The 11,347-nt window shown below is 52.9% G+C and overlaps 1 protein-coding gene across 1 annotated transcript in view; it reads left to right on the top strand.

The window, feature by feature from the left end:
* The first annotated feature begins 2,489 nt into the window (after window positions 1–2,489).
* The window catches only part of LOC106806097 (programmed cell death 6-interacting protein-like), a 31,470-nt gene continuing 22,612 nt past the window's right edge, over window positions 2,490–11,347 (top strand). The window contains exon 1 of the mRNA XM_014807951.1: window positions 2,490–2,702. Within this exon, the coding sequence (XP_014663437.1) occupies window positions 2,497–2,702 (206 nt within the window). The 5' untranslated portion in view covers window positions 2,490–2,496. The remainder of the gene's footprint in view (window positions 2,703–11,347) is intronic.

Genomic DNA, 11,347 nt, shown 5'->3' with positions numbered 1-11,347 from the left:
GTGTGTGTGGCGTGTGTGTGTGTGTGGGCGCGCGTGCGTGCGTGTGTGTGTGTGTGCATAAGTGGCATTGCCTGAGTCTGTGCGTAGGTGTATATAATGAACATACACGGGACCATGCTTTGCATCGACAATTGTAAATGTTGGTGCAGCAAAAGCTACCGTGCGAGAGAAGGCCGCAAGAGGAGAGAAGAGAGAGAGAGAGATGAAAAGACACGGAGAGAGAGAGAGAGAGAGAGGGAGCGAAAGACAAATCGACAATGGTAAATGTTGGCGCAGCAAAAAGCACCGGTGGAGAGAGGGAGCGAAGATCGCAACGAGAGAGGAGAGAGAGAGAGAGAGAAAGAGAGCGAGAAGAGAAAGAGAAAAGAGAGCGCGAGAAAGAGAGAGAGAGAGACAGAGAGTAGAGAAGAGAGAGAGAGGGGGGAGAGAGAGAGCCGAGAGAGAGGACGCGAGATCAAGACGAGAGAGAAAGATAAGAAAGCGAGCGAGAGAGAGAGAAAGAGAGAGACAGGCGAGAGAGGAGAAGAGAGAAGAGACGAACACACGAGCGAAAGAGAGAACGCACGCAATAGCAAGCGAGAGCGACATAGATATAATTAAGTCTCCACCACCTATACGCACGTAGCTCACCTGACGATGTTGGATGATTGAGGTCGTCCCACCTTCTTCAGCGCGGGTGCGATCTCGCGTATCATGTTGAGGCGGGATGCCTCCTCGTAGAGTGCGACGCGGTTTAGGTGCACTATATATGCCCATCGCAGTTAGGTTTTAGATGAGCTCTGTATGTGTTTTCACTATATTTGTACACACTGTAGGGCACTTACAGTATGTAGGCAGGCCCTAGCAAGTTCAAGGGTGATTAACGCACAGAACATTCCTGGAGTTAGTGAATGCTCGCCCACACTAAACTCGCAGTAACAACACACACTGCACTTCTACCAGGCGGACGTGGAAAGTTAAGATAGACAGATGTACATGTAAATCACGTAGGAAGTGTAACTTATATGCACACGTGTATAACAGTTAAAACACAGCATCGTAAAACTCCATACAGCACGTACTAGCTGCCACTCGATCGTCCACTTGTCTATGTACATTGTCATTTGGAGTTCGTACACGATCAATGTCATTTCGGACAAGGGCTAGAGCATTATCTTTTAGTTTTTTTTTTATACAGTTAGTGGTATAGATTAGATTCTAGATTAGACACGTACTCTGTAAATCTGTAAGCCTCGATCGGCACACACCATTGCCAAAGTTGCCATATGATATCAATCCATCACAAGATACAATTTAGACATGAAACGGCGAAATAATTGGCAGTTTTTTACTTAGAAGCACGTTTACGAAACGTGATTAAATTATTTACTACGAACATATATTGCTTATCACTTGTAAATTTCACTGCAATGTAAAATAAACAAGCCCATAATTACAATTTATACATCTGCCAAATATAGGGAGGTGCTTTGTGGAGATTATTCATATGATTATACAACTTAATCATAAAACTGCATTAAAAATGATATAATTTCTAGTAATCACATACTGTATATAATTTATGCATTCAACAGAAATCATTGGCTACTTTTTCATGCACTGCCCATAAACAAATCAATTCTACCATTGCGTTGTCCCCTCCTCGCAAATCGTACACAACAATAGAAAGTGAGACTCGGTATCACTATCACGTTTCGCTATCATAGTAGAGCTATAACAAACATATGCTCATGGGTGATATTATAAAGCTACTGTACCTTGTCTGGGACGATCAGCTGTTTCCCGATAGATCCTCGTCAGTGGAAATGGTCGTAACTCACTAGAAATGTGGCGTCGACGTCGTTGATATGTAAGATCGCGACGAAGTGGACATGGCCACGCTGTGGTAACTGGTAATGTGTGACTGGTCCTGGAAAGACATGAATGGACAACCCTGGAACCAAGAGATCAAAGTAGTGGCACTATTGCCGCCGCGCCTTCGTCAACACAAATTTATCGCCATTTAGAGAGATGCAAATAGGCTCATAATACGTCTATCATTCGAGCTTGGCGTTTTGCATAAATTGGCGTTAAGGGTGTTTCATTTGGCGTACCTAGTGATTTTATATGAATTTTTCTTCTATTTTCATTCATTTCTTTGAGAGCAAACATTTAACCACGTGGGATTGAACACGAAATACGTGATTGGTCAAAAGTTTTAAATGCTGCTCGATCGGGGCCCATTGGAATGTATTGGACCATTTTCATCATATAAGGCGTGTGTTAGCTTATTTTGCATGTAACGCGCATAGTTATCAAAGTTATTAATAGTTTGAGACATATAGAGGAAGTAGAGACGCAAATATAATTTCTTAACATTCTAATAAAATACTAACAACTTCAACATAATAAAAGTATTTCTTCTTACTATTTGCATGTGTACCTTACACCCCCTGTTTCATAATGGATCATGCGAAAGCGATCTTGATGTCACGTGAGCAAACAGTCACCGGCAAGATGGCAGCAATCATATCAATGCCGTTAAAGAAGGCTTCTGAAGTTGATTTACATCGCCCGTTAGCCAACTTTATCGCTGGAACTTACAGTTCTATGGACAGTCCTGAAGACTACAGCACACAACTGGCAGAATTACAAAAATTAAGGACAAATGTCTGTTGCAGAGCGCTCGACAAACACGATTCGTCTCTGGATCAGTTATACAGGTTTGTATTGTACATGTATGATGTAAATAACAGTTTTGTGTTGCAACCCGGATCTGTAGTTTAATATTGCTGTCAGCGTCACCTGTATCTCTATGAAGCAGAGTATTCTTTCTCTAATAATGATAATATCTCAGCCCGTACTGTCATTATTGGCTTAATTAAGTTTGGCTTATAAGTCTCCACCACCTATACGCACGTACTCACCTGACGATGTTCGGATGATTGAGGTCGTCCACCTTCTTCAGCGCGGCGATCTCGCGTATCATGTTCAGCGGGATGCCCTCCTCGGCGACGACGACGCGTATCTCCTTCAGCGCCACCTCCTGGCCCGTCGTGCGCTCGCGCGCGTGGTACACGGTGCCGTACGCGCCCGTACCGATCGGCGTCGGTGACAACTCATAGTTGTCCAAGTCAGTGAAGTCACCCTCTCTCGCCTCTCCCTCGGCTGCCATGGCAACGGGTAGCTACATCGGGGTCAAGGGTCGCGGTGGGACATCATGGCGCTCGGCTGCAAGTGGAGAGATGGAGACAGGAGACGGTCAGATGGTTTGTTATTCGACGACGACGATGACGACGACGACGACGATGACGACGATGACGACGATGACGACGATGACGACGATGATGACGATGACGGTGTAAAATGCGCTCGCGTCGTCGACGTCGGCGAATTATAAATGCGCGCGTGCGGCAGAGAGAAACCGAGAGAGAGAGAGAGAGAGCGAGCGAGAGAGAGAGAGAGAGAGAGAGAGAGATCGGGCCTGAGAATCAAATGCTAAACAAACTCTCAGCTGATCGCAGCGCACTCCCACGGTCCAGTTACCAACACTGACCCAATTGCGCGGGTGGCGCGCGATTGCACTCGCAGCACAGTTCTCACGCGCGCACCGCACCGCACCGCGCCGGAGCCGCAGAGCAGCCGAGACGAGCGGCAGGGCGATGCGGGATGCCGCTGTGAGAAACGAACCGCCGCCGAGCAGCGGCGGGCCGCGCTATACGTACCCGCTGCCCGACCCCCTTGCCGCTGCGTCTCCCCCGCACGCCCCGCTAGATATACATTCCTATAGCTGTATGCTCGCCTTTGCCGTTGCTGCAGGCTCACGCTCACGCGCGCGTCTCTCTTGAGCTTCCTTCCCGTACGATGGGTACCCCCCGACGCGGGTTCTTCAACCCTGGTCCCTAATAGCGTTTCCCCGAGCCCACTCACGCTTCCCTTTAACTTCCTTAAACCGAGGAGTCCCCTCACCTTCCCATCCGCCCGCTAGACATTCTCCGACTCCCCTCACACCTCTCCCAACCTTCCCACCCGCCAGCTACCAATTCCCCGACTCCCCTCATACCTCTCCCAACCTTTCCACCCGCCCGCTAGCCATTCCCCGGCTCCCCTCACACCTCTCCTACGTCCTAACCTTCCCACCACCTGTTAGCCGATTTCCCGACAACCCCGCACCTCTCCTATCCTTCCCACCCGTCCGGTAGACATTTCCCGACCCCCCAAACCTCGTCCTACCTTCCCACCCGCCTGCTAGCCATTCCCCGGCTCCCCGCACACCTCTCCCAACCTTCCCATCCGCCCGCTAGACATTTCCCGACCCCTCACACCTCCCCCTACCTTCCCACCCGCCTGCTACCAATTCCTCGGCTCCCCTCACACCTCTCCTAACCTTGCCACCACCTGTTGGCCGATTTCCCCCTGACCCCGCACCTCTCCTATGTTTCCCACCCGCCCGCTAGACATTTCCCGACCCCCCAAACCTCGTCCTACCTTCCCACCCGCCAGCTACCAATTCCCTGACTCCCCTCACACTTCTCCTAACCTTCCCACGCACCCGCTAGACATTTCCCGACCCCTCAAACCTCCCCCACCTTCCCATCCGCCCGCTAGACATTCTCCGACCCCTCACACCTCTCCCAACCTTCCCATCCGCCCGCTACCAATTCCTCGGCTCCCCTCACACCTCTCCTAGCCTTGCCGCCACCTGTTGGCCCATTTCCTCCTGACCCCGCACCTCTCCTATGTTTCCCACTTGCCCGCTAGACATTTCCAACCCCCACATCCCCACTTCCACCCGCGCGCGATAGCATTCCGCCGCCAGTTGACCCTCCCGCCTCTCCTCCTACGTCCTAGACTTCCCACGCACCTGTTCAGCCGATTTACCGCAACCCCAGCACTCTCTATCCCTTCCCGACCGTTCCAGTAGAGCATTCCGGGACACCCCAAGACCTGTCCTACCTTCCCCGCTCAGCTAGGCCTTCCCCCGGCTCGCCTCACACCTCTACTCAAATTGCCACACCTGTGTGGCTCGATTTCCCCCCTGACCGCGCACGTCTCCTATCTTTCCACCCGCCGCCGTAGACATTTCGCGACCGCCAGCCCCCACACCTCGTCGTGACCTTCACACGGGCCAGCTACCAATTCCCTGACTCCGCTCACACGCTCTCCTACGCTCCACGGCGGAGCCATCGGGCAACGAGCCGGCGCTAGACATTTCCGACCCAACAATCTCGCCCCTACCTTTCCACCCGCCCGCTAGAGACATTTCGCGGCGATCCCCTCACACCTCTACTACAGCCTTCCCCGCCGACGCTAGACATTTCCCGGCGACCTCCCAAACCTCCGCCTACTTGCCCCCCCGCGCGCTAGACCTTCCATCCCCTCACACCTCTACTACGTTCCACCCGCCCGCACGAGCATTGTCCCGAGCCCCCCCAGAACTGGGCGTCGCTACCTTCCCACCATGCCACGGCCACGCTACCAATTCCGGGCACGGCTCCCCTCAGCACTCTACTAACCCACTGAACCCGAGTGCGATACCCGGTAGACCAGCATGGGATTTTCCGCCGACCGACCCAACCGGGGGCCGCCAAACCTCGTCCTACCGGAGGCCGCACGCACGCTTCACGCGGGGCCGGCGACGCGCAGCACATTTCGCCCGACGACCGCTCCCCAAACCTCGTCCTACTTCCCACGCCGCGGCGCCTAACCAATTGGCTGATCGCCTGACTACCGCTCGACGCAGGATCCTCTACCTAACACTTCACCCCGCCCGCTAAAACATTTCCCGAACCTCAACCGTCCCCCTACCTCCCCACCCGCCTACTACCATTCCGCGCTCCCCTCACAGACCTCTCCTACCTTGCCGCCACCCTGTTTAGCCCGATTTCACCGACGACCCCGCACTCTCTATCCTTCCCACACGCCTACTCGGCGCCTGTCCACGGTAGCCGTTCCCTGACCCGCTCCGCACCTGCATCCCACCACTTCCCGACAGCAAGGGTGGAAATGTGCGGGAGTCCCGGAAGTCAAATACTGCTGATTTTACTGGCCGGGACTGCGCGCCTGATTTCACAATATACAGGAGTCGTGGTGACTCGCCTGAAAATTCTGCTATACAACTAGTTCGTGTCCAGAGCACGGCCCTCGGCGCCGGCGGATGACCGCCGGCGTATTTTTTCACGGCCCTACACTGTCCCACACCACGAAAACTCTCTCGGCCAGATATCCTACTACACGGGCATGATCTTTTAAAAAATAAGCGACATGCGTTATTGCTTAATATCCTGATAAATTTGAAGCCTCAGACTGGGGAGGTGGCCCATCTTTTTGAGTAGGATGGTCGTCCGTGGACAGCAAAGGAAGTAGGCTTGTGTATCACACAAAGTTAATTTCTACCGCCTCGCGAAGCGAAGTGAAAGTGACCCGGCGTGCGAACGGCTGCACGTTGTTTATGGAGCATCTGGGAGAGTGTTTCGAGCAGGGACGTGGGTGTAGCCATAGCAGCGTGGGGGAGGGGCGTGGGTGGAGCCGAAGATGGCGTCCGTGGGGAGGGGTAGCGGCAGAATGTCTGACCTTTGTCAAGCGGTCGGGTGGGTGGACAGCCAGTGCGAGCGTGGAGGGAGGAGTGGGTAGAACAAGTCAGCAACCGGGGGGGGTAGGAGTAGGTGGAACGAATCGGCGATCGTGGGGAGGGGTAAGCGGATTCGTATTTAAGCGTGGGGGGTGGAGGTGGAAGCCCGAACTGGCCGAGCCGTGGGGACCGGGTAGAGCGCGGCATATTCGATGTAAGCGCTGGGGGATGGGATGGAAGCCATGAAAGCGCTGGGGGAAGGGTTGGCGTGAAAACATCGAAGCGTGAGGCTGGAGGTGCGGTGGTACGCGTAGTTTGAGCGGGGGAGGTCGGTGGATAACACCATGGTGAAGAGCAGCGGAGAAATAGAATGGCAAAGCCATATCTAACGCGCAAGGCCACAGCGCTGCCAGTGCTGGAGCAGGGAGCTGCAAAAAGCCGAGGGTGGCATTCGGTTTCCTCGGCTAATAGGTCGGCGAAAGGCGGATGCGGCTGATACCGAGGAACGAGCCCGGAGCGAATGATAGCCGTCAAGCTGACATCATAAGGTACGGGGGAGCGGGAGCGGGAGGGACACCCGATTACGACCAGGACTTACGGGGAAGTAATATAACACAAACGATGCCACCCCCGCAGCGACCGGACGCCCCGTCCCGCCGACCGCATCCGTCGAAACAAAGCACCGCGGAGCCAGCAAAGCGACGGGAGGAAGACTGGAGCATGTCCGTGCCGACGCGCGAGACTGATTAAGTAAGGGGGTGTGCCGGACACGCGCAGGCGCTCAATCCGCTTTTGCGGAGAAAATGCATCACTTAAGTGAAAGGCGGGCGTCGCCACATGGTAGCTTCGGCAGCGCAGCGTCGCACTAGAACACTCTACTATCGTTGCATCAAAAGCTGCCACTTGTCTTGCCATCGCGCGCGCGTGTGCTGGTGGGAGAGAGAGAGAAGAGAGAGAAGAGGAGAGGAGAGAGAGAGAGAGATAAAGAGAGAGCAAGAGAGAGATAGAGACGAGGAAAATGGAGAAGAGAGAGAAATTGGAAGGAGCAGAGAGAAAGAGAGCCGAAGTGGGAAAAGAGTAAGACGAGACGGGTGCAGACTGAAGAAAGAGGAGGAAAGAAGGTGGTGGTGAGACAGTGAGAGATACAACACAGAGGAAAGGTGACAGACAGAGAGAAGACATCACAAGAGAGAGAGAGAGGAGAGAGAGAGAGAGAGGTCGAAAGAGAGGCGAGGAGAGAGGAGGACGCAGAGAGAGAGAGAGAGACCGACGCGAGAGAGAGAAGAAACGCAGGAGAGAGAGAGAAGAGAGAGGGACAGCCGAGAGAGAGAGATCCAGGTCGAGGAAGAGAGAGAGCAGACGCTGAAAGAGAGAGGCCGAGCCGGGCGAGAGACCGCGAACCGGGCGGCAGAGCGAGGGCGCCAGCCGGAACGTGAGGAAGACCGGAGAGAGAGAGAGAGACGAGGAGGGACGAGAAGCAGGGAGCCGAGGAAGCGAAGGTAACCTATGATAACTGCAACACCCGAGCGCCCGGAAGGGAGGGAGCGGACCGAGACGAGAGACGAAAGAAGAGAGAGAGAGAGAGACGAGAGAGCTGAGAGATGAAGAGAGAAGGAGCAGCAGATGACGAGAGAGCAGTGAGAGAGAGAGAGGAGGAGGAGAGGAGAGAGAGAGAGAGAGCGACGAGAGAGAGAGAGCGAGAGGAGAGAGATAGAGAGAGAGCAGATAGAGATGAGAGAGAGAGAGACAGAGAAAGAAAGAGAGAGCGAGAGAAGGACTGAGCCAGCCAGACAGACAGCAGAGCGAGAGGAAAGAAAGCGCCGCGTGTACGCTTACTGTCCACAATCACACGCGGCAAAGATGCGAGTCGATAGAATGCAAATATAGAAAATTATCCGGATGATCGCGAACAAGTTATACGCCGAGTACACTTGCTAATACTGAGTGTCTGATACTATACGGTGCAGAGGTCTATGTCCCGCCCGGCGCCGGGGTACTGCCCGAACGTGCACCGTACTCAGATGCCATAATATGGCCGAACGCCGGTAACCACAGCTAGGACGACGGGGCCAGGCACGAGTCAAGCTACGGGAGATTTAGGAGCTCCCACTGGGAACACCGAAGAAGGGTAGGGAGAGCTCTAGGAGTTGCCTACCGCCACCGCGTACTCCCGGCTAAGCGGGACCGCGAGCGCAGCGGGCCGCCGCGAGGCCGAGACACCCCAACGGCGCTAAATCCCCACCCCCCACCCCCTCGCCAGGCTAACGCATGGGACAAATAGGTGACGCGCAGTGTGGTACGGCTCCGGGGTGTCCAGCGGACCGGGGCGTACCCCAGGGTCACCCGGTCGTCCGGCCAGTAGCAGCGCCGCCCGCAGCAGTCAGCTGGGCGCGGGACATACGACCGCTATGAGCGATTAGGCTGATCAAGACATGATTGTTTCGTGCGAGCACATTAAGGAATGTATTCGTATAAGATCTATTAATTCGCTATTGGGAGAACGCACCGGCGCCAATCAATGAAGTGGACAGGAGCATTGGTCGCATTATTTTTGAGGCATAATTAAGTGGTTTCTGTAATCTGCATCTATAGCCACGGTGTACATGATTCGGTCAGATACGCGACTAGCAACCCTAAGATGGCACGTCTTTGTTGTCACAAGTAAACACTATGATTTCTCCCTCCGATAAGTACACCGATTAATGGGTACCTTGGGTTATGTGATTTCATGTTATATATATCATACTACGGTATATAGCAGGCTACGAGTCGCGACGACGGTTGCTAGGATGCAGCATATAAATATATGCCCAATCGCAGGATTAGGCGTTTTAGCAGAGGGGACTCTGTATTGTGAATTTGTCCACACTATATTTGTACGAAGCAGCTGGGTAGGAGCCACTGTACAGTATAGTACGGGGGCAGGCCCTGCAGCAGAGGCATACGCATCAAGGCTCGACTTAGTACGAGGAGGGGCCGCGTCACAGAACATTCCTGGGTGTAGTGAATCTCGCCGCCACCGACCGAACTACGCAGTAACAACACAGACGAGCGCGGGGCCGTGCACTTCTACCAGGCGGGACGCTCGGATAAGTTCCAGATAGCCCCGAGATGTACACCTCGCCTCAATCCACCCGCCCTAGGAAGTGTAAACTATATAGTGCAGCACGGTGGTAATAAATTAAAAACAACAGCATCGTAAAACTGGCCCCGATACAGCACGGCTACCTAGCTGCCAGCTCGGCGCTCGTCACTTGTCATGTATTGCAATTGTGGAGTCGTACTACCGATGCAATGTAATTACGGAGTCAAGGGCTAAGAGCATATACTCCTTCATTAGTTTACTTTTTTGTTATACAGTTAGTGGTCACAACGATTAGGGATGATTCTAGCCTTAGATATTAGACCCGACACGTGCTGCGCCCGTGTGAAAGGCTGAAGCGCCTCTGTACGACCGCTCCGGCAGGGCCCGGGCGATCTGCGGGACGCGCCCACCGCTCCGCCCATATCGATATCAATGGCCATCACACAGATGGGACAATGTTAGACATGAAACGCGGCGAAATAAGTTGGGCAGTGCTTATTACCTTCAGGAAGCACGTTTCAACGAGAACGCGAGTTAAATTATATTGAGCTCGCATACGAACCTATATTGTTCTCATATTGTGAAATTCACTGCAAATGTAGAAATAAACAAGCAACCCATAATTACAATTTCATCACCCTGCTGCCCCAAATATCAGGGAGGCGTCGCCTGGCTACGCCGTGGTGGATGACTTAATGGTCATGGATGATACCACACTCTGGGACCCAACAAGTGCGGGCATTAAAAGTCATATAATTTCTAGTAATGCACATACTCGTATATAATATTAATAGGGCATTCACAGAAATCATTGGCTACTTTTTATGCACTGCCCATAAACAAATCAAGTTCTACTACCATTGCGTTGTCCCGTCGCAAATCGGTGCACAACAATAGAGAAGATGAGACTGCCGGCGGATCACTATCACGTTTCGCTACTCCATAGTAGAGCTATAAAGTATACACAAAGCGATACGTGCTCATCCGGTGATATTACTCACACGGCTACTGTACCTTGTCTGGGACGATCAGCTGTTGCCGGCCGATAGATCCTCGTCAGCTGGAAATGGTCGTAACTCACTAGATCAATGTGGGCGTCGACGTCGTGATTCATACGTAAGCATCGCGACGGAAGTGGCCATGGCACGCTGTGGTAACTGGTAAATGTGTCGACTGGTCCTGGAAAGAGCGTGATGAGTGGGAACAACGGCCTGGAGAACCCAAGAGACTCAAAGTTGTGCCCCAGCTGCGGAATTGGAGCCGAGGCCGCAGGCAGCGGCCTTCGTCAGACACAAATTTATCGCCATTTAGAGAGAGATGCAAATAGGAGCGTCATAATACTCTATGTCATTCGAGCTGGGGCGTTTTTGCATAAATTGGCGTTAAGCGGTGTTTCATTTGGCGTACCTAGTGATTTTATATGAAGTTTTTCTTCCTATTTTCTTTTCATTCATTTCTTTTGGAGAGCAGACCATTAACGACGGCCAGCGTGGGATTCCACCGCAACCACCGCCACACACTCACCCGCTCCCACTCGCCCCGCCTCCCCACCACCCATTTTAAAGTGCTGGCTCGATCGGGGCCCATGTGGAATGTACTTGGAGCCATTTTCATCATATAAGGCGTGTGTTAGCTATTTGCATGTAACGTGCATAGTTATCAAAGTTATTAAGTCAGTTTGAGACATATAGAGGCACCACAAATAGAGACGC

Source organism: Priapulus caudatus, unplaced genomic scaffold (assembly GCF_000485595.1).
Source record: "Priapulus caudatus unplaced genomic scaffold, Priapulus_caudatus-5.0.1 Scaffold142, whole genome shotgun sequence".
Lineage (NCBI taxonomy): Eukaryota > Metazoa > Priapulida > Priapulimorpha > Priapulimorphida > Priapulidae > Priapulus > Priapulus caudatus.
The sequence above is the reverse complement of the archived record's forward strand: the minus strand, read 5'-3'. Positions and strand labels throughout refer to the sequence as shown.